The 24,013-nt window shown below is 29.3% G+C and overlaps 2 protein-coding genes across 2 annotated transcripts; one reads left to right on the top strand and one right to left on the bottom strand.

Annotated features, from left to right (window-relative positions):
• Positions 1-354: 354 nt before the first annotated feature.
• LOC107441046 (astacin-like metalloprotease toxin 5) lies at positions 355-16,119 on the bottom strand. Its single transcript, XM_016054180.3, has 7 exons — positions 16,050-16,119; positions 14,307-14,370; positions 10,734-10,810; positions 9,448-9,523; positions 6,192-6,306; positions 3,287-3,462; positions 355-683 (listed from the first exon to the last, which is right to left on the bottom strand). The coding sequence occupies exons 2-7, from the start codon at positions 14,344-14,346 to the stop codon at positions 454-456; spliced, it is 714 nt and encodes a 237-aa protein (XP_015909666.1). The 5' UTR covers positions 14,347-14,370; positions 16,050-16,119; the 3' UTR covers positions 355-453.
• Positions 16,032-23,882, top strand: LOC107441045 (astacin-like metalloprotease toxin 5). Its single transcript, XM_016054179.2, has 6 exons — positions 16,032-16,137; positions 18,178-18,245; positions 19,736-19,811; positions 21,215-21,329; positions 22,200-22,375; positions 23,563-23,882. The coding sequence occupies exons 1-6, from the start codon at positions 16,086-16,088 to the stop codon at positions 23,787-23,789; spliced, it is 714 nt and encodes a 237-aa protein (XP_015909665.1). The 5' UTR covers positions 16,032-16,085; the 3' UTR covers positions 23,790-23,882.
• Positions 23,883-24,013: the final 131 nt, after the last annotated feature.

Raw genomic sequence — 24,013 nt, 5'->3', positions numbered from 1 at the left:
GATTGTTTCCCAGATAATATATAAATTATCAACAAGTCACATTAAGGAATGTAATTGCAGTGGATTTTGGATGTCTCAAAATATATTGTTTTGTGATATTCAATGAATTTTCTTTTATTTTCTTGTTGTTTACTTACTGCAGCGTTCTCTACCGGAATTTTTTGAACTAAAACTAGAAACTCTAGAAGGAAAAGTTTATGCTCTTTAATTTGAATTTATTAAAATAAGTTTTTTCTTTTAACCTTAACCTTTTTCCATTAAACTTGTTTGAAAACTGTCAGTTTTATTTAAGGTAGCTTGATATTTTGTTATACATGTCAAAATAAAAAATATCTCAAAATATGTGAAGCAATGTGATTGTTGTAATAGCTTTATTTGCAGATCATCTGCACGCTTTTTACGTACTTTTATTTGTTGCAATCATATGGGACACATAAATACTACAATTATTGATCATTTATTACAATCATACAAGGTATTGATTCTATATACATCACTAGGGTTGAGCCCCTTTTTTTCGAACGGATCAGTGAGGCGAACTCCTTTTTTCTTGGCTACCATTGTTTTTTGGATATCGTCGTATGAAAATGCTTCCTCTCCATAGATCATAATGGAATTGTAATCAAATCCATTGATTTTTCTTTCACGATGTGGCATCAGCTTGCGAAATTGATCTTCCGCTCCTTTAAAATAAACAAAAAATAAAATTAATGGAAGTATTTACATTATCGCAACAATAGCAATTATAATAACAATAGCATATGCAACAATAGCAATTAGAAGGAAATAAAATTTTTATAGAAGTATTTTCCATCACAGGTGTTCAAATACATACTGCTGATTATGAACTCAAAATTCGTAGAACGGTAGCCGTAATCAAAATTCTTCATTTTTCTAAATATTTTTCATTTACTTTCAAATTACTTTTTACTTATTAAACTTCATTAAACCTTCTGGCAAATTCAACTCAATGTTTCTTCACTCACGCGCCGTTAATCTAATAACATGATTTAATATGTAATTTAAGTCGAAGTGTCTTAAATCAAGATGATCATTAGCAGGAATAAGTTTCACGCAAGTTTCATGCTTAATTATTTCAACGATTAAGCATAGACAAAGATTTAATTTTTTTTCTTCTTTCAAACCATTACCCTTCACACAACAACATTTTATATTTCATTTCATAACCGGCTGTAAATAACCGATCCAATTGAGTACTTGCATTTCATGAAGAAGAAGATCACGATACCCACACATGTGAACAATGCCAGCTAATCGTTTAAAAGCAAAATGGCACGTTAAAGTTGAGCTAAGTTTCTCCACACAAGTAAGAATGTTAATTAACGTGAGGTCAATTAAATACAGCTCCTTATCACTCGTGGGATTTGTTGAAATATAATTCCTTCTCTTCTACGTTTTTTAATTAATTTTTTTTACGTCCTTTATCGTAACCTTGATATATTTTTGCTTGTGTACCTGGTAACTTCGATGAATAATAAGTTTGTTTGTGTTCCACGTGACTTCGCGCCTGTCTTTGTGTTAAGTAAGAAACCTATAGTAAGAGAACTTAAATCGCTGTGAAAAAATAAAAAATGATTCACCTAAGAAAATTGATACTTGATGAGCTTGGCTTACTCGAAACGGAATGGTTACAGTTGCTAACGTAAACAAAATTCCCGTTTCAACAATCAATCGGGATTGAAATATTCACACTACAGCATCACTTACAGGTATTCCGCAATCAATATTCAACTCCGTAGCCATGTAAGTTTGAAACCAATACAGAGAACAAGGGAACTCCTGGAAAAGTATTGGGACAAATTTGCCCTGATGAGGGACTTTTTGATGGAACCGACCCGCATCTGCGTTAAATGGAGAGGAAAATCATTAAACCTCCCACGGCCAGTCAGGTAGCAGGGATTTTCTAAACCATGATCCGTTTACCACTGAGGATATTCTTATGTCAACATTGTGGTCGGTGGCAGCCAGGTGCGGAATTCATATCGACCACCCATCGCTGGGATTCCATCCTTTACACAACGAATTTTATTTACTTTTTTAGTTTGAAACCATTGTTGAACAGACAACCGTTTTGTTTCAGTTTACGACGACCAATGTTCAACTCCGTATTTTTGTAATTTTGATCCCAATCTAGAAGACAGGTTAACTCTTGGTTCAAGTATTGGGAGAAATTTGCTTTCGTGGAGGACTTTTTGATGGAACTAACCCGCATTTACGTTATATTGGGAGGAAAACCGCGAAAACATCCCTCTGCTAGTTCAATGGCAAGGGGACTTTAACCCATTGTCCGTCTGCCACTGAGGATATTTTGCGTCAGAACTGTGGTCGGCGCAAGGCGGATGCAGAATTCGTATCGACTACTATCTCTGAGATTCGAATCCAAACGCTCTGTTCACTGAACCATCACGTCAAAAAGTTTTATTTTACTTCATTATTTTATTTATTTTATTATTTTATTTTATTTTATTTTAATATTTTATTTTATTGTAATATTTAATTTTATTTTAATATTTTAATTTATTTTATTTTATTATTTTATTTCATTTTAATATTTTATTTTATTTTTTAATTTAATTTATTTTTTATTTTGTTTTATTTTTTTTTATTTAACTAATATTCAACCCCGTGGAAATATAATTTTGAACCCAATTCAGAAGTCAAGGGCAATCTTGAATCAAGTATTGCGAAAAATGTTTGCCTTTGTAGAGGACTTTTTTAATGGACTAATCCGCATTTATGCTACATGGAGAGGAAATCCACAAAAGTCTCCAACGGTTAGCCTTACTTACCCACATTTGCATTTCTTAGAGAGGAAAACATCCCACAGTAAGTTCGATAACAAGGAGACTTTAACTCATGATCCGATTACCACTGAGTATATTTTACGTCAGCACTGTGGTCGGTGTAAGCCGGATGCAGAATTCGTATCTACTTGCAATCGCTGAGATTTAAATCCGAATCACCTCGTTGGAAGACGATCGTTTTATTCTCTGATCCATCACGCCAAAAAGTTTTTATTTATTTTATAGCCGTCGTTCAACAGCCGACCCAATTTAGGCTTTATGACTACTTATGTTCAACTCCGTAGCCTTGTTGTTGTGTTTGAACTCAGTCCAGAAGACAAGGGCACTCTTGGATCAAGTGTTAGGATAGGCCCAGTATCATTTGATTTACGAACCGGTGTTGGATCATTGGCTTAATCGATAAAAAATATATATTTTAGCATTCAACAAATACAATTTAGTTAACATTGAAAAAAAATCACCTTTCATTATATTTTCCCAGTAAATGATCAAATAGTCATCCCTATCAGATCTAGATTGTTCATGAGCGAACCCTATGGCGTGACATAGCTCATGAATAATAGTTCCAAATGGTTCACAACCTGCTTCCAAGGATAAGGGTTGCACTCCACCAAATCGACCCCAATAAGAATAACACCTGATGACATATAAACAAAAATGTATTAATTATTAATTTTTCTCTGAAAAAATATGCTTACTTAAATAAAATTCCCAGTTATGCTATTATCATAAATAACAAGAGAGTTATTACACTGCATTATTGAAAAATGAAAATTTCAAAATTTGAAGCAGTAAACGTTAACAATTTTATATTTTAATATAATTTTTCTAAATCAAGATATAATCCAGTTAATGATAGACTAGACTGTAAAAACATACTGTTGGGCTAATACAGAAATTAATACATACATTGCAATAATAATAATAATGATAATATTTATACTTATAATAATAATGATAATATTTATTCTAATAATAATAATATTTATACTAATAATAATAATGATAATATTTATACTAATAATAATAATGATAAAATTTATAATAATAATAATAGCAAATTAGGTATCTGTTTAATAATTCTCAGGCATAGTTTAAATTTTCCGAAAATTTTATATGAAAATTAAGCATTAATAAAGCCAGCATTAAACATCTTCAAAAATAAATATTAAAATTATTGATTGAAATTTATATTTTTAAGGAGTCTTGTGGTTTTTATTAAATTATTTTAAATGCTTTACTTAAAATAAAATCTATATACATTAGTTAAGTACATAATTTTTTCGTCACAATTAGAGAAAATGAAAAAGTTTAATAAATTTTGAGAAAATTAGAATAGTTGGAGGCACGTGTATATAGTGATAACAAAGCTTTATCCGTTGAAAACAGCCTTATTTAACTCTCAAAATCAACTTTGATCTATGAAGTTTAACCTTAATAAATAAATAAAATCTATTTTTTTTAGAAAACTTAGGGTTTAAAAATTTAGCTGCTAATACTCGTTTACGGGATTCGAATTTTATACCGTTTTTATAATATCTATATATATATTTCTCTTACACGGCGATAAAAAAAAGCCTCATTACAACTCCCCGAATGGCAACGCTAGAAAATAGACCAATGATTACAGCTAAAAATGTCACATGCCAAATCTAGCTAAGATGGCTCAACATATAGCGCTTTTAAAAACGGAAACTGAAATAACCAGGGAGAGCATAAGCTAGGCAGAAGTCTTTGTCGATAGATCTCTATTTTGGTTTTTTGTCGAAAGCGTTTTTTTTCACGAATTTATGTATTACGAATTTATTTGACAATTTTTGATTTATATCACGAATTTATTTGTTTTACTAGAATTTATTTGTTTATGCAGGTTTTTCCATTGTAATTCACTTATTTCAATTTTTAATAGACTTAATTATAGCCGAAATTTTAATCTTTTTAAAGAGATATCAGTTTTAGAAATTTTGTCTTAAGATTTTATACTATAGCACATTTCTAATAGATTTAACGAATTACATGTCATTTATTTGAATTCAAATTTATTTTAAGGACTCAGTACTTACTAAAAAGATGTAATTTTTTTTAGAAAAAAAAGTTGTTATATGGATTTGAATGATTGTTTCGAATTCTTAGAATTTTGTGCATTTGCAATGTACCTAAGTTAGTAGCGAGCGAAGCGAGCTTGGTTTGCGGAGCAAACCATATAACATTGCGTAGCAATTTTCGGGGGTTGGCGAGCGTTAGCGAGCAGGGGGCGCAGCCCACTAGTATATCATAAAACTACTAATAATTTGAGGTTTTTGTGTCGAAACACATTTTTATACTTTTTACATTATTTCCTGCAATAGGTATATTTTTTATCATACTTTTAATACATAAAGTTTTTTTGTAAATTAATATTAGTTTTTTTAGTTTTTGTATATAATATTAATTTTATGCTTCTATACATAAATTTTTTTACTTAATTTAGGTTAAATTAAATAAAAAAACATTATATTTAGCATTTTAATAATTTATGCTTATGAATACAGCTTGAAACATCGGCTACCAATTTATGAACCGACATTTTGTTATATGAATCATATGAATCGCGTCGTAAAATGTAATTACGTCGAACTGTTTTATGTGGAAATGAATATACCGTCCACTTTTGATTACGATGTGATATTGCGGATATCAAATATTATATCTGTGCGTTGAATTTTGACTTAGAGAGAGCAATTGAGGGAAAAAGAAAGAGAAAGAGCTCATTAAAGATTAGGTGGAAAAGTCATGAAAATTTGTCATTAAAAACTCTCTTGATCACAATAATTTAAAGAATTGATGCCATCAGATCTTTAAATAATTGCTCCAGAGTTGCCTACATTTAACTTGCTCTTTAAATATAAAATGTAGCTACAGGAACTTTAATTCTTAGCATATTTCCTTATAATTTTCAAATAATGTTTCAGTAGGTTGGAGTTTAAGCTCTCAATTTGACTACCAATTTTTGAAAAGTTTTTGAAAGTTTGAGATAGTATTAGGTACTCACTGTTAATTATAATACGAAATTTATATTTTGCTTTATGTACAAAGTAAGCACTACAGGTTCTGAAATATAGTACACTGAATGCTTCGAATTCAAAATTAACTGCTAGAAGGATAAAGTATTTTACATATGCCATGTCATTTCTTTTTGTACATTAAGAATGTTGTTTATTCTTATTCTAGTACTTGGTTAATACTTTAAAAATGCCTTTTAGGGGGCTATGTTAGCTTGTTCATCTATTAGCACGACATGCTTTTTAAGACTTTGAAACCTGAATGTATACAAATTATTTATAAAAACGATTTTCAACAAAACTTGTCAATTACATTTTCACTTACCCTTCTCCCGAAAATATCCTAATATAATCCTTTTCAAAGCTCCTTTCCCTGAAGGTAAGACATGTTTGATCAGAAATGTGCCTCATGGCTCTTAAAATTTCACCTTTGATATTATCTGCAATAAATTAAATTACAGGCACAATTCTTATTCTATGTCCAAAAAAGTCCGACTATTTGAAAAAAAAAAAAAAAATAGAAAAACATGGAGGAATGCTTCTCAGTTAGAATAGCCACCTATTGACGAACTTCGTAACTAGCTTTGAAACCCAATGAGGAATTTTTTTTGTCTGTTTTCTTTAAGTAGAACACAACAAAGATTATATATTTTTCATCTCTTTCCATTTTTCTTCAAATCGTCTGTCATTTTGGAGCACCCGGCATTAATTGGGAGTGCTAAAATTATGGTTACAGACTGCAAAAAGCTTCATAATGATATATAAGCATATTTTCAGTGGAAATCATAGATAAAAGTATCAGATATCCATCTCGTATTTAATTACTAGTTACAACTGAAGGAGTATTTGAAGTTATGGGATGTGCAGCGAACTAAAAAAATAAAAATATATTTCTCTGAGTAACTTTTCTAATGATCAGATTTTCATAGTTCCAATCTTAATGGTTCCAAAAGGGTTGGCAACAATATGCTAATTAATTAATGCAGTTAAAAAAAATCATGACCAAGCGTGAAAAAGCAAATAAAAAAAGCTCTATATTAAATAAAAGCAAAACTATATATCACATCCACATGAAATCTCCTTATAAAAATAAAAGCGAAAAGCTCTATGGGAACACCAAAAAGTTCGGTAATTTTTACCGAATCACTTTAATGATTTTGGTAAAATTAACAATAAAACACAGTTTTAGAATATGTGTTGAAATTAACTGAAGCAAAATTTGGTCATTTTACCATGGTACCTTTGAGCATGACGTAAAAACCATCTTTCGGCTAAATTTGTCTTTTCAATTTTGCACTTTTTATTAAATGTGAGGTAAATTTCAAAAATCAGAATTTCTGGTGAACAGTAAATATATGAATGGAAAAATTATCAAATGAATTGCTTAAATACCATATATTTTGACTTTTATTGCCATACTTATGTTCTTTTTTTTTAAACAAGAAATGTCATTACCCTATGGTATGGAAATTTTTACCAAAATTTTTTTTTGTCCCTGTGCTATTTAATGAAGTTACGGAATTTTACGTAAAATGTACTTTCTCGGAATTTTACGTAAAATGTACTTTCTCAGAATAAACATACCATTTCTTCGGCGGATTCACTTATTTGACCTTTAAAATATGGGGAATGGGCCCCCACTATTTGGAAAATATAGTCATATTCAGGTGCGAGTCGAAAATTCGGCCCCTTTAATGCTAACTTTGAAATCCCTCAAAATTTTTGAAGTTAATCAAAATTTAATTTTTCCTCGCGAAATTATTCGTTTATCAATAGTATTATGAAAAAATTTGTGTATCTTAATTTCTTGAGCATTGATTAAATAAAAAAAAGTAAAAGAAACTCTAATGAATTATTAAAACGTATTTTTTTTTAACATAGAGCTATTTTTAATTAAGCGAATTTCACAATTTATTATTTTTTTTAAAAATATGATCTGAAAAATTTTATTTTGTAAGGAAATACTTGCTAACTTATTGGGTAATACTTGTAATAATTTGTAATTAATAGCATTAGGGAACAAATTTTTTGTCGCATTTCTACAAATACTTGATTTTTCTTAATTCGGATGTGGAGATTTCGAATCAAATCTGAAATTAGTTTCACACCTAAAGCTACAAATTTTTTTATAAAATTGGCTTTTTTAGTATATTTTTTGTCGAAATGTACGAGGTTAAAAACGTCAGATTCATAAGGTGTCACATGAATACTGCGACAAACTTCTAGGAGGGTACATCCTCAGGATTAAAGTTGCTCAAAAATGTTCTTTAAAATGATTGAAAACGTCTAGGGATACGTTGCTAGGGATTCTTCGCTATAATGAGTTGTTCAGAAGCACACTTAGGAACGCCCACACTAGAGGAGTGGCCGAAGCGGCGTATCATAACGTTTTCTTGCATGGGTTTCTAGGCATTTTTAATCCTGATGTGGTGTCCTAACTACACTAGAAGTTTGCAGAATCATTTATGAGACCTTTGTTATATCTAACCTTTTTAACCTTGCACATTTCAATAAAAATAGACTATAAATGCTATTTAAAAAGAACAGCAGCTTAGATAGAGAAACCGATTGCAGATATGTAATCAATGATACAAAAGTATCAATGCAGCAGAAACCAAAAAAAAAAAAAAAATTTTTTTCAATGTATTTTTGTTAAGAACTATTTTGAAATTATCTTTCAATAAAATTTTTTATAATTACCGACAAAATGTATTCGATTTCCTTAAAATGCCTCCGAGATAAGATGAACTATGTAAAAATCCAAGCTCTCGATCAATTTTCCAACAAAATTGAGATAGTTCCAGATTGAAGCCCATGAGTTCTTTATAATTTGACAGTAAGCAATCCAAAGCCGTTGGGAATGCGTATGTATGTAACGAGTAAGTAGGTTTACGTAACTGATTCATTCTAATTAATTATTAGCTAATTAGAATATTTGAGATCAGTCCTTTGAGCCATTAAGATTGGCACGTAGTTCGTGAAAATCCGATTATTAGAAAAAAAGTTACTTAGGGTGATATCTTTTTCTTTCACTCTCTAGACATTTATTTTTGTACTCCCATGTAAGGTCGAGAAAAAATTTATTCTTTTTATTAAAAAGAGAATTTTCAAAACAGTGTCAATTTTTGTAAAACTATAAGGGGTGTCAGAAGGGCATATATCAATAATGCTAAAACTGACTTTTTTCGATGCATTTTTTCTAAAGACCTACCTGTGATATCGCTTTGAAATTTTTTGGGGGATGTTTCAGATTATATCAGTTGCATACTGTAACAATGTTTTAGTTTTAACAGGAATACTTTTTGATTTATAAAAGATATTTGATCAAAAATAATAAAACATTTTTTTATAAAATTAAAAGCTCTCCGTTCATAATTTTTTAAAAAAAATACTGCCAAAGATACGCATTAACAGCGCGTATCACAGTATAAACGTGTATATGTAAATATACTGTGAAGAAAAAAACTAAAGCAATATATTGTATAGATGATAAGAAAAGAGTACATCGAAAAAGATTAGTATATGCCCTACGGACTCCCCGTAGTTGTGCTGAAAATGGGAAATTCGTCCGTTTTACATACCAAGGCTTGGATCAATTTTGTAAGTAACAACACCACCTCTCCACAACCTAGATTTCAGAATAACAGCATTTCTATCCTATAAGGAAAAAAAAGACTGTTAATGTCATGATAATTGTAATCAGTGTTATAATTAGAATTAGACTACAAAGTAGATAATAGGAATAATATCTAATTAATTTATACATTAAATATCATTCAGTTAGTAATAGTTTCAATCAGATCCCTCTACATAGTTTCACAATACAATAAAATGTTTTACAATAATAGTTTCAATCTACTAATTAACAAAAATCAATTTACAATATAATTGTTTCAATCTACTAATTATCTACTGGGCACACCTCAAAATTAATTCCGTTCATTTGTTCCTTAAACTCGCAAACACTTGATAATTAATGTTTTAATTATTTTGACAATTTATAAAGCCCGCAAACAATTATTTTCTAAAAAATGAAATTCTCATATCATGAAATATTTGATTTTTAGTAATATATTGTTACTTAAGGAGGCTTACTAATAGACATACTATAATATGGTTCTTATTACATAATATGTGTTATTATTTTAAGATATTATAAGAACCATATTATAATATGGTTCTTATTATGTAATACAAGTTATTGTACATCAAATGTTACAAAATATATATTATGAAATGGTTCTTATTATATAATATGTGTAATTATATATCAGATATTATAAAAGTCGTTTTATAATATAGCTTTTGTTAAATTACATTAATAGATACATAAATAGATGCATTTTATAAGAATATCAAAGTTAAAAATTCTGGTACGTTAATCCACGACTTAGATAAAGTGAGAATAACTTCTATTTTGTAACATTAACTCTCCATTTGATAGAGCAAGTCCCGTAATTTTTCTCCAGTTTCATTATTTTAAAACTGTTAATAATAATAATAATAATAATTATATATATATATATATATATATATGTATATTCATTGTTTTTTAATTAATAAATGGTTGATTTTTAAGTTAGGATTTAATTTATTTTCACAAAGAAGTATGATTTCTTTTAATGCAGACAATATGTCTATTATAATATTACAAAATTGGTCCATTATGTGTATTTCTTTATAACATAATTATGACAGTAAATTAAAACATGTGTCCGATTTATTTTAATTACATTGCGCGTTATTAGCTTTATAATATAAGATTATGAGATAAATTAAATGATAAAGTTCTTATTTTGTATTCACAGCAGATCTTATAGAACAAAAAAAATGTTTTTTTAAATATTTAAAATAAAAAGATTCTTACGTTTATGTCTTCAATACCCGCAATGTCTCCTTGGAACAAATCTGGATTTTGCAGTAAGTTTCGCCTGCGTCCACCCCCTAAAATGTAACATAAGTTACTGCTAAACAGTAAAAGTACCAAATACAATTCTTAAGTTTCTGTAAAAAAATGCACTAAGTAATACAAAATATATAATTGTATCAATTATTTTTTTCTAAACAATTTATAATGGCTAAGCAAGAAAAAAACGTGAATGAAGCACAAAGGAAAATACCGAAATGGACATACTGTAGCTTCGGTTTTATGAACACGAACCTTCCTTTGTGTCTAAACACCAAATGATAGTAATGAAGGTAAAGAGATAAACACGTGCAAAGTAGTTTAGCTCATAGGAACATTGGTGCAAGTTAGAGCAAAATAATAAAAAAGGGGATACAATAAACAGATGTAAGGTGGTTTGACAGAAACCTCAAGATGCAAAAGATTAAATTGTAATAGATTTCCAAACATTGGAAAACGGTGTAATACTAAAATGATCACTAACTAAATTAGTAGAATTTTCAGAATATGGAATGATTCCCAGAAATTAAGTTCTATAGATGAAGAGTAGTGTTGAATGATTTAAGCAGAAGAAAACTCAAACCTGAGATCTGAATTCCGACTATGTAGAGCGATAGATGATTGGTTAACGTTCTGGTTTTGGACATATCTTTAGGTAGACGTATAAGAAAAAGTTTAGTTTGTCCAATCTACGCAAGATCTCATTGACATGAAATTTGATCAGTACTCCAGGTATTAATATCACAGTAGGGTAGTAGGGTCAACTCTTTCAATCATTTGGTGTCTTTCTATCATTACAACTTCTACTATCATTTGGTGTTAAGACACCGAGGAAGGTTCTTGTTTATTACCCATTGTCCATATACCCATTGTTCGTTTCTGTATTTTCATTTCTGTCATATTCAATTTTTTTTTCTGTTTTTAGTCTGCATAGCACAAAGTATACCCAATCAGTTTTGAAATTCACACTGAGTTATTTGTTTTCTGGAAAATGTCATTCAAAAAATTTGTATAATTGTTTTTCGTGTTAATTTTATAGAAACTAAATTAGAAATAAATAAGAAAATGCTCAGTTCAGGTATATTTAATTAGTGAACTCATAATTTGTTTGAAAATTTCCCGAACATCATTTGATTTTATAATTTTATTTTTACATATAATGAATTTATCAAAAAAAAATTAATATTGTTGCTTCGATTGCTATTTTATAACCGTCGTTGAACAGCCGACCCAATTTTGGGTTTACGACTACTAATGTTCAACTCTGTAGCCTTGCAATTTTGAACCAATCCAGAAGACAAGGAAACTCCTGGATCAGTACCCCCAGAGGTATGATTTGTTATGGGAATATGGAGGACTTTGTGACTCGACAGATTTAGCGTGCATTAGTCACTATTTACTACACGGGGAGTCTTCGGCCAGCGGGGATCGATAGATTGTTACTTACCAATGCCAGCAAGACTACTTGGGAAACCAAGCAAATTTAAGGCAGAGGGTGCATTTCATGTTTTTCAGTGGCTTCATCTGGCCAAGAATACGATTTCAGACACACACACACGTCGTGGTCCGTTTCACAGGGCAGACCCACTTGTACATACATTCATCCATAGATCTTAATTTTGACTTGATTTAGAGAACGATCAATCTCTAATTCGGAAGCCCCAAAGGTATTGATTTGTTATGTTAACTTGGAGGACTTTGTGACCTTGATAGATTTAGCGTGCATCCGACATCATTTAACATACGAGATTTTTTCGGCCAATGGGATTCTAACTCCCTTTCTCACGAACATGATTCCAATGTCCTACTAATCAGGTTTTTCCGGTCTAAGAAAATGAATAATTATGTTTAAAGGACGTCCATAAATGAAGTTATCCTCAGAACTAAATAGTAGGTGGGGATAGTGAAAAATCATTCATAAGAAAAGGGAGGATGTAATCAGTATGTATGTATTTTTTTGTACTCTTTTTAAAAAAAAATTTTTTTGGAAAAAATTATTGGAAAAAATGCGCTTGATAACTGGGAGAAGGGGAAATACCTACGATATCATCAGAGAGAGAGAGAAGTCTAAATTAGTCCAAAAAGGTTCAGGGGATTTAGAAAGAATTTCGACATCGATAAAAATGAAGTTTTTTTGGAAAAAAAAATATGAAAACGCTAAAAGTTTTTTTTAAAAGACGAAATTAAACCTCAACAATTTTCAATTTTTTTTTCTCCAAAAAATATATATTATAAATTTCTTGAAATATTTTACACAATTTTTGTCTGTATTTAAAAACAATAATTTTTATATTTTCTACAATAAAGTTTTATTGGATTTCAGTTGACAAATTAAGGAGCACAAAGTCACCCTACATGAGGTGGCTACTTTCTACCACATAAAACAATTTTTTAAAAGTTTTTCTCAGCATTTTGAAGAGTTTCAAATACATAAATAAAGAGCTAGACTGTAATAAATCTGAATCAAATTACGGTAACAATAATGGCACTCACGGTACCAGTACCGTCCTTTTTAACGTAAAATCTATTTTTACCATAGTATTTTTGAGAACAAAAAATCGGATATACCGTAATTTTTTATGCAGTAATATTTACTTTAAAGTCACTGAACCACTGCAATTAACTGTTATTAACTGTAAAATTAACTATATAACTTTAAAAATTACGAAATAAAATTTTAGGAAACAATTTATGAAATTTCCGGTGTATCCCTCCGCTTATGTTATGCTTACGAGGCGATGTGCAAACAGGCTTTATATTTTAGGAAGTTTTATGATCGTGATTTTTTATCAAATTTAAGCAAAATTTTCACACTTATAAGAGTTCTCCATAATTTATAAATTCTAACAGGTCGTGAACCAAAAACAAATTTTAAGAAATTAATATCACAACATAAATAAAGTGTAAGGTTTGTCACGTTTTGAGTGTTATTCCTTATTTAGCTATAATTGTGTAAAATATCACCGGTTGTTTGGGTAGCATCATAGCATGCTTGTGATTTCTTCCAAATACATTTGTTATTTGTTTCATTGTTAAATTGAAAGAATGCGTAATATTGTGAACACTACAAATATAATAATATTGCATGGCGAGCTTTTTCCCAGCTTCAATCGGAAGTAGGAACCCGGATGTCTTACGGCAAATTTTAAACCGTAGCGCCACCTGTGCTTAGCTTTATACGGTCAACCATCTATAATGGCATCACAACAACGCTTTAAAATATATTAATTTTTTTAAAATTTTGTTTGTAACTTCCCTTTGTGTCTTCCATTTAAATATGTAACATATAACTTAGTTGAATAAAACTAAAATTCAAAGTTAACATTTTTGATCTTAATAGTTTAATATTGCTTCTAATAATAGTTCTTAATATTTCTATTTTCATGAATATATAACTCATTACTAACTTGAATAAAAAGATAATTTCAATGATTATAATTATTATTTTTTCAACAAAATTTTCTACTTTGTTTCCTACTTTAATATGCAAGACAAAACTGATTGAAACGAAAACAAAAATTTAAATATACTTACACGCAAATCCTAAGAGGAGAAATAAAATGTAGATCTGCATATTTCATGAATGTGAAACAAACAGCTACAAAAGAAACAAACATTAAATTTAAATATGCAGTCGTAATCAGAATCTTTAAACTCTTAGTGGGAATAGACATCTGTGCATAAAAAATATTCTGACTTCGAAGAAATGGTGCTTCTAAGCTATCACATTTAGTGTTTGATACAAAAAAAGTTACTTTTTAAAAGTATATATAGTGTTTTACAAAATTGTAAGCATTTATCAATGAAAAATATGAAAGTAGCAGTTCACTAAATGTGGGAAAGTTGTTGTGAAGAGAACGCTATACTGAGATAGAAATCTTTTATGGCAAGTTTTCTTTCACTCAAATGAATAATTTAGAATTTAAAGTTGAAAGAAAAGTAAGTAAAACCTAGAAAAATTTTATTTAGAAATTATCCATCTATATTTAGAAACTAAAATATAGGTCGGGTCAATATTTTCCATATTAAAGCATTTCTCAAACAAGTTCTGGTTTAAGGATTTAGAGTGTTCGATTCATAACAGAACGAAATACATTCAAACCTGGGAGATGATTCTACAATTCCAAATCTAATTCTAGTTTGCACTAACCACAGGGTTGAATTCAAATGTCTTTAATGATTGAGAGATACCAGGGTTAAGTTGTCTGAGCCATTAGTTGTCTGAACCATAGTGGGAGATTTTCCTTTTAATGTAACTCAATTATAGATTTGTTTTACTCAAAAATAATGACAATTTTGCTTATTTTCTTGATGTAGCTATTATCCTTTGTTGGGTTGATCTCAAAATTAAATCGTGACGCATTAAGATAATCTAGATCGATTGATCAATTAAAAGCTAAAATGTTTCTATGTACTTTGTAATTATATACTAGAAAAGTCTGGAAATTTGCAAAGAATCAATCTGGAAACAATACCAAGGAGAGCCTTTGAATCATCACTGCATGACCACCCATTTTTAAAATCAAACATAATAAGCATAAATTGATTTATTTCAACGCTGCTTTGGTTAACATAGTTTAAATTAAATCTTCATTATTAAACGTTTTAAAGTAACAATTATGGCAAGCCATAGTTTGTCATCAGCCAAATTATTTTCTCCTTTAATTTTTTCACTTCCTTGCAAAAATCGAAAAAGGAAACTTAGTTTTCACCATGTTTGATTGTCCACAAAGATCAAGTAGGCCCATTTCCCCTTATTATGCTTCAGAAGTATGCATGCTTATAAATTTATAAATGATCTGATATTTATAAATAAATTTATAAATAACTTTAACTTTATAAATAACTTTTGTTAACATAAATCGTATGAAATATTCATTATTGAATACTTATATTGAATAACATGCATTTTTAGCAATTTGGTTAAACAATAATTCCTTCATTAAAACTATTTTTATCAACAAAACGAGAAAATATTTTAATTTATAAGGAGTTATCTTTTTTTTCTGTAAAAACATTTTATTTTACTTCTTCTATTTTACGTTTAATCAAACATAAATTGTATTAACGAGCTGAAACTAGCACTACATTCTCGTTTAGTGTAGTTGTACGTACATTTGGTGTAGTTTCATCAAGATATGGTGCGTTGTTTTTAATCTATTAAAATATGCTGGATCTTTGAACTTGCCAGATTTAACGATCCCACCAATGCACTTTTAATCTATTTATGATAATATTTTGTGATAAAAATATTCTATAAGTAAAAGTTAAACGTACCTCTAATAGCAAAGGCTATTTTTTCTGGAATCGAATATGCTAATTCTTCTTCTTCTATCTCTTTTCTCATTGACTTGGACTACCGAAGGTAAATCAAAATATATATTTATACTATGAAAAATATTATTTAACCTGAGAAAAACGAAATAATATATTACACTGCAAAGGTTTTTCAAAAATTATTTTCCCCCTAGAGTTTTATTTAAACTATATTAATCATATTTCCAATTAAGTTACTGTAAATCAAAAATAATATATAAACTGTTTTTCTTTTTTAAGCAGAGCAAACCATTCAGGTTTTTTAAAACACTAGCATTAAACCCTTAATGTGTATTATTATACACTGTCAAAAATTTCGGATCATATTACAGCATAAAGTAACAGGCACTTTGGGTGCATCATCGGTATAACCTATTTTACCGTAAAATCCTTTCTTTAACATAAAATTTTATATCGTAATTTTTACAGTAATATTTAGTTAATTCAACTGATTCAGTGATTTTAGGAAAATTATTACTAACAAAATTACAGTACATCAGATTTTTTATTCCGCAACATGTTCTAAAAACAATGAATTTTAGGGTAAAAAGTACCAGCATCCTGAGTTCCTGAGTGCTGGTATTTTTTACCATAAAATGATCTTGAATTTTTTAAAGTGTATTTATTGACAAATATTCATTAATATGGGATGTTTTTCAAATGAAGTTTGACATTATTATTTAAATTTTACAGAATCAGTAAAAAAACAACAATGCTGAAACTCATAGATACATTCCCTTAAAGTAACAAACAGCTTTAGAATCTATACGTAAGCATCATTGTTATGGCCGAAAGCAGAAAAAGTAGAATACAGAAAAAGGCCATCGTCGGTATCTTTTCTGTACTGTATTGTGCACTGGAGGTGAACTCATGTTTCGCATCGAAACTTGTGCCCTATTTTAAAGATTTTAATAGAATATATTTGTAATTCTAGAGGTTTTTTTGTTTTACACTGTAACAAATTCCGAGTCAAGTTACGATAAAAAAACTGGCAAACCGCGTGCAGCATCCGTAATATCCTTTTTTTCTTAAAATTTTGTATCGTAATTTTAACAGTAATAGTTATTATAATTCGAATAAATCATTTATTATATGGAAATTATTGCTGTGAAAATTACAGTATGTCAAATTTCTTGTTCCGTAATATGATCCGATAAATATGGATTTTAAGGTAATAAGTACCAGCACCTTAAATAATGGTACTTTTTACCGTAAATTTATCAGGAAATCTTCACTGTTTATTATCATCTTCAAAATTTATAACGCTCTTATTTCATACTTATATTTTATTTTTGTTATCTTAAATATAAAGGCGTGTAAAAATATTTAAAATAAGAAGTAGGAAAAACAATAATGCCTCATAATAATCATTAAAAAACACTCGCTCTTTCTTCAATTCAATAATATGATTTTAAATGTAAATATCAGCATATTTTTCTATTTATTCAAGAGATACGCATTCAATTAATGAAGGTTTGCTTAAAAATGTACTTAAATAAAAAAAATTCTTTACTATAGAGAAAAATGAAAGGCAAAAATAAAAAAAATAGAATTTTACAATTGAAAGAAGATTTGCATTACAAACATTTATACATTCAATTAATGCAATTTTATTTCTTACCCGGTGAAAAAAATTCTGGTGAAATTACCTTACTACATGATGATGACATTTCTGGTAAAAAAAACCCCATTATTCTGGTTAATAAAACCAAAATGCCCGGTATTTAAACCATTCATTAGATTTATCGTTCATATGGTAACGGTTTACCGAAAAATCTGGTTTTCAGTATTATAGTTCTTATTACCGTGCATTTATGAAAAATACAAAATTGAAAAATAAATTATTCATATTATGGTATTTGACCTCACATTTTTTTAAGTGCTCTGCTTTCTCTCTAATTGCGCCATTGATTGCTTTTGCACTTAAATGATTAAAAGATAATAATGCTTGACCTTCATTGTGAATAATTTTTACTTGACTTATTACAAAGAGTCTAAATGTATACTTTTGTAGAGGTGGCGCTTATAGACAACCATGTGTATTAAAACTTAAATGTTTCCAAAATTCTAACGTTTCATTTTTATTTAGTCCATCATGACCCTATGATCAATGAGGGGATGTTTGAGGGAGATATGTTGGGAGTAGAAGTTGATGAGGTAAGCATACTTTTGATAAGTGTTGAACTTATCATAATTACCCTATTTTTTATTATAATGCATTAGTGATGATATTAGAAGATTATTTTTAAAAATGTGCCTTTACTTTTTATAATTAATTAAATTAATTAAATTAATTAAATTAATTTTTGATTGTGACGTTGTTACCAACTTAAAAATTTTTAAAAATATGTCTAATCTCCCCCTTTCAACTCTTTACTTACGGTAGTTCTTCGAAATACTAACGAAATTAAAATATAACCATTTCTAGCAAATAATATGCCATTTTTTTTTAGTTGTTCTAAGTTTCGAACAATTATTCATGATTATTCTGTCTTGTCCTTCTTTAGCCATTGGCTTCTAATCTCATTACGAAAATGGCAAAAAATAACAAATCTAGAAAAACCAAAATTTCGTAAAAATAAAAAAATAAAAAGCTTTTGTGACAAAACTTTTTATTTTTTGAAAAGCACCACTACCGCTGCATTTTTAGGTTAAAAAAAGTAGCAAATATCGAGAATTATTTGCTAAATTTTATTGATTTTTATCTAGTTATAAAAACCTAAAAATACTGTTTTTTTTTATTGAAATAATTTAGCACTTTTACATATAAGCTGTTTGTTGTTAGTTATTTTTTCTGTGATATAGTTTCTGTCATTGGTTTAAAATCAAGGCCTTGCTTTAAGGCACTCAAGCTTTGACTATTTTAATTTTGTCTGCAAAAGTACGTTGAATAACACGCCTTTAGTTTGCGAAAATATGTATTAAGAGCAGTAATTGCGGAAGACCCTGTATTTAGGACATGAAGTGCGAAATTATAAAACACGCTATGTAAGCCATTATAAACAAAAAAAAATTTTTTGAAGAACTACACTGTGAAAATGCTCTAGACCAAATTACTGTCATAGGTATTGGAACTCAGGGGGCCGGTACTTTTTAACGTAAAATCCATTTTTACCGTCCAGTACAAAAATTCTGATAGACAGTAATTTTTGTGTGTTGTAGTATTTATTGCAAAGTCACTTATTCACTGTAATTAAATAAATATTACCCTTAAAAGTAGGCATAAGATTTTGCAGTAAGAATGAATTTTTCGGATGCGTCACTCAGGGTGCCAGTATTTTTTACTGTAATTTGATCCGGTATTTCTTGAAGTGTTGTATTATTGCTTTAACTAGTATTTTACATGTGATGTATACATATTTTGAATTTGATTTAATAAATGATTAATTTATGAATTAATATTTAAAAGGTAAAAAGTGTAAACAGGAAGTCAAACAATATTATAAAAAATATGAGCTTTAAAATCATAAATGAAATTATGATTACAGTAAGAATTTTTAAACTAGTACTTTATTTTTCTTTATATCATATTATACAATTGGTTGTATTTTGTTTTACTCCAATATTATAATTAAAACGAAGTGAAATATTTGTATAATAATTTGCTATTTTTTTACCATTCCTGCTTATTTTTTTATTTCTTTAAGGATCGAAATGCTATACCCCGTGATTCGCAGAGATGGCCGGACGGAGTTATTCCTTATTTCATATCACCTGAATTATGTAAGAGACTTGCAAATTTGACAATCGACATTTCCATTATTATTTTACCAATTACTGCCAAAGCACCAGAAATAAATTAGTTTCAAAAAATGAATTTTTAAGGCTAGCTTTATCCCGTGATTGTATTAAATTAAATTAATCGATGCAAAACGAGTATTAAAAACTACAAAGCAATATCGAGCATTTCTTACTAATGAGACTAATTATATTAGTCTAATGTGGTGCAGTAATAAATAGTAACACAGTACCAAATATTTATTTGAGTATTTTAAGCGATTGAACGACAAATTTATTTTGTGTTATTTTAGAGTAAATTTTTCAACAAGTTTTACCTTGTCGTGGTATAAAATTAAATTATTAAATACAAAATGGGTATTTTAAATTAGGAAGCAATATCAGGTATTGCTTACTAATAAGAGGCATGCGGCTAATGTGGTACAGTAATAAATAGTAACACAATGACAAACGTTGGTATGGTTTTGTTAAGTAAATTAATCGTTTTGAGGATCAATTTTTTTTCCCCTCGTTCATTAAAAAGTGATTGCAAATGGAGTAAATGAGCCAATCGGGATAGACCTTATAATAGTTTATAAAAATTTATTTGCACATTTTATACAATAAAATGAATCACTTATATGAAAGAGGATAAAATAGTACATTAATATCACATAATTAATTTTTTCAATAAAAAATAATTGCATCAAATAATTTTTAAAACAGTCTCCGACTAAGTTTGTAAAATATTTATTCTCACCTGTATATTTTTTATTATTATTTTTTTTGTGTTCTCAAAACTTTCTATGGGCTATTTAAACGAAACAATTAATCGAAATTTCTATTTTTTACCAAAATTTTTCCCCGAATAATATTTTTTTTCTCCAATGGCAGGCATTGAATTTGACTCTTTACATATCAAGATACCGGAATTGTTACTCATTTTGCGTTACCCAGCAGGCACCTGAGAACCAAAGTCATAGAAGCGAGTAACGTTGCCCACGGAACACTGCCAGAAACCCGTTTATAGGGTGGGCCACATCCATCTATCACACACACACAACAGAGGACAGCACAAAGAGAGAGAAACAGCCATGCCCAGAGCGGGATTCGAATCCGCGGCCAATGGCTTCGCGGTCAGGCGCGCTAACCGCTCGGCCACCTGGCCGGTTACCCGAATAATATAACACTGTCTTTCATATAAAAACTCATGTAAAATGATCATTCCACTTTTGAAATTAGCTAATTTTACGTTTACGAGTAATAAGCATCTGTCTGTCGAGTTATTTAGTTTCATGATTACGTTTCATGAGCCACTGAATGTTTACATAAATTTCAATAATTGTTGATTTTGGAATTATTTATTATTTTTGTTTTGCAATTCAAAATATTTAAATTTTGTATTTCAGCTAGATTAACATCAGAAATCCGAAGAGCCATGAAACATATTGAAGACAGCACATGTATACGTTTTGTTGAAAGAACCAACCAAGAAGATCACATCAAAATTTTTAGGGACAGTGGGTAAAAAATTTTTTTGAATACTAACTGAGAATTTTTAAAAATGAATAGCGCACAATGATGGTGCTTATTATGAAAACAATGTTTCTAGAATGTTAACTGAAAAAGTAATTGGTGCTTCGAATTATTACTTACTGTTGGAATACAGCACAAAATAAAGGAAAGGATTAAAACTGTAAAAAAAATTGATTCAATTAAATAGATATTTCTTAATTTAGTTTTTTTTATTAATTTAATCCTTATTAGACATATTTTAAAAGTAAAGCTATTTTGTTGTACGCAGAATATTCACTCGGAATTAAAAATTATTTAAACTAATCTTAAAAAAAGTTTTAATAGATTATTTAGATCAAGACTAACACTATAATCTGATATATATATATATATATATATATATATAAGAGGAATTTCTTATTANATATATATATTGAAATTGTTTCTATTTGCATGCATCACTTTTCAAGGCAACTGAACTGTACTCTAATCCATCGTAAGTTTAGGGAAATGAGAAATAGCAAAATGAGAAATGTTCAACGAAGAATGATTAGAATAGAATGTAATATCTCAAATGAAGAACATGGGAAAAGAACGGTTTATGCTCTTAAAAGCTGATTTGAATAAAAAATGATTTTGCAAGCTGAAAGGAAGGGTTTTTCTACAGTATGACCCATCTTCATAATCTAATAACTCTCGGAAAAATATAATTTTTCAGGCTATTGATTCGTCAAAACTTAGTAATCCACAAAATACAGCAGATGACGATCCAATCGTCATTTGTTCAAAATGTAATATAGATCTGAAAATTGTCTCTGCTGTCTCCTTAGGTCTTCAAATGTGTCAAATTCATCGACTCAATTCTTTTTCCAATTGCAGATGTTACTCACATTGGGGAAGAATAGGAAGGCAACAACTTTTATCTTTGGGATATGGTTGCGACCCGTTTGGAACAATTGTGCACGAACTCTTGCACGCTATCGGTTTCGAACATGAGCACAATAGATCTGATAGGGATGAATATTTGATTATTAACTGGCAAAATATCGAAAATCGTAAGTATTGTACTTTGCTGTGTAAACATCATATACATAGTGTGATTTTTGTATAGATTGAACTTCAGCTGAGACCTAAAATTAGAAGAACTAGGCTTAATTATATATAAATACTGCAGCATGTTCCAGCTGATAATATGCAAATGCTGACTGTTTCAAATATCTCCTTCAGAGAAATTGTTTTTTTTTTAACATCTGCCGGAAGAACTATTACGGTAGTGATTTTTAAACTAATATGTATTGGATGATCTGATTTTGCATCGCTTTAAGTGTGACTGATATCAATTGACTAATGTGCGAGACTGGTAACAGTTCAAGTATAGATCTCGTTCAGACAGCACCTGTTCTAAGCACCCTCACCACACAAATTTAAATACGTTTAGCTTTAAATCCCGATCCGATCAAGAGATTGATGGAAATTTTGATGCCAAATCAAGATCGAGCATGATTTTTAATATTTTAAATGAAGGTTAAAATTTTAAAAAGAACAATTTTCACGACTAAAATTTGCGAACATATAAGATACATTATATGAGATAACTAGAGTCGTGATGGTTGAAGGGATAGTGCGTTCGCTATTCAATGAGGTGAACCGGGTTCGAATCCCAACGATTGCTGGCCGTACCGAATTCGGCATGCACTGACCAAAGTGCTGACGTGAAATATCTTCAGTGATTGACGGATCATGGGCGTATTTAGTCGAGTCCCTCTGCCGTTTGAATAACCATGGAGTGTTTTCATTGTTTTCCTTTCAGTGTAATGCAAATGTGGTGTAGTTCCATCAAAAAGGTCTCCACGAAAGCAAATGTTTCCCAATACTTAATCCATGTGTGCCCTTGTCTTCTGGATAGGATTTAAAAATACGGAGTTGAACATTAGTAGTCATAAGCCCAAAAAATCGGGTCGGTGGTTCAACGGTTTAAAAAAAACGTATGGGATAACTAATATCCGGAAAATTATATTTAATTATGGCAAATTGTTTGCATTTAAATGACTCTTATTTTTTCCATACTTGATAAATAAATATGTAACTTTTATTTCAGTAAAACCTTTGCTAAAAAATGCTTCTATTACAAAAATGCATTGTATTAGAACAAGACATACATGTTTATTAAATCAAATTACGCTCATTTATTGAAACTACTGATTTATTTTGAAAAATATAAGAACTTTTTTTTACCATACAGAATGGTATTACGCTTTCGAGAAGTTGGCTCCACAACAAAATAGGCTCCTATCTTCCTTTGACTTCAAGTCCATCATGTTGTATGGAAGCAATTCATTTGCGAAAGAGAGAGGCAAATACAGTATGACAGACAAAAGTGGTGGAGTATTAGTCCCAGTCCACAGAAAGGATGCTATGTCTGCATCAGATATTTATAGAATTAATAAACTATACGAATGTAGAGTTTAGAGAAATACATTAATGTTTTGCAAAATATGTAAGAATTGTTTTGTAATATGTAAGATGAGACTTGCACTAAAATGAAAGTTATTAAGACTTGTAGTGTATTATTATTTTATCTTTTTGTACTTTTATTTCTAAAAAAATGTGAAACTTTTTCATATTGACTGAAAATTTTTCATTTCCATCTTATTTACTTATATATTATTGTATACTTTCTCGGATGGGTAATG

This window comes from Parasteatoda tepidariorum, chromosome 3, assembly GCF_043381705.1.
Source record: "Parasteatoda tepidariorum isolate YZ-2023 chromosome 3, CAS_Ptep_4.0, whole genome shotgun sequence".
Lineage (NCBI taxonomy): Eukaryota > Metazoa > Arthropoda > Arachnida > Araneae > Theridiidae > Parasteatoda > Parasteatoda tepidariorum.
Note: the sequence above shows the minus strand (reverse complement) of the source record. Positions and strands in the feature narration are given on the sequence as shown.

Excerpts from the sequence above, each read along its gene's own strand:
- LOC107441045 (XM_016054179.2), top strand. The coding sequence starts at position 16,086 with ATGCTAATTCTTCTTCTTCTATCTCTTTTCTCATTGACTTGGACTACC. Across the intron at positions 19,812-21,214 it reads TTTCATATCACCTGAATTAT|CTAGATTAACATCAGAAATC; the intron begins GTAAGAGACTTG and ends TTTGTATTTCAG. Across the intron at positions 22,376-23,562 it reads CTGGCAAAATATCGAAAATC|AATGGTATTACGCTTTCGAG; the intron begins GTAAGTATTGTA and ends TTTACCATACAG.
- LOC107441046 (XM_016054180.3), bottom strand. The coding sequence starts at position 14,346 with ATGCAGATCTACATTTTATTTCTCCTCTTAGGATTTGCGT. Across the intron at positions 3,463-6,191 it reads AGGATATTTTCGGGAGAAGG|GTGTTATTCTTATTGGGGTC; the intron begins GTAAGTGAAAAT and ends ATATGTCATCAG. Across the intron at positions 684-3,286 it reads CTGGGAAAATATAATGAAAG|GAGCGGAAGATCAATTTCGC; the intron begins GTGATTTTTTTT and ends TTTATTTTAAAG.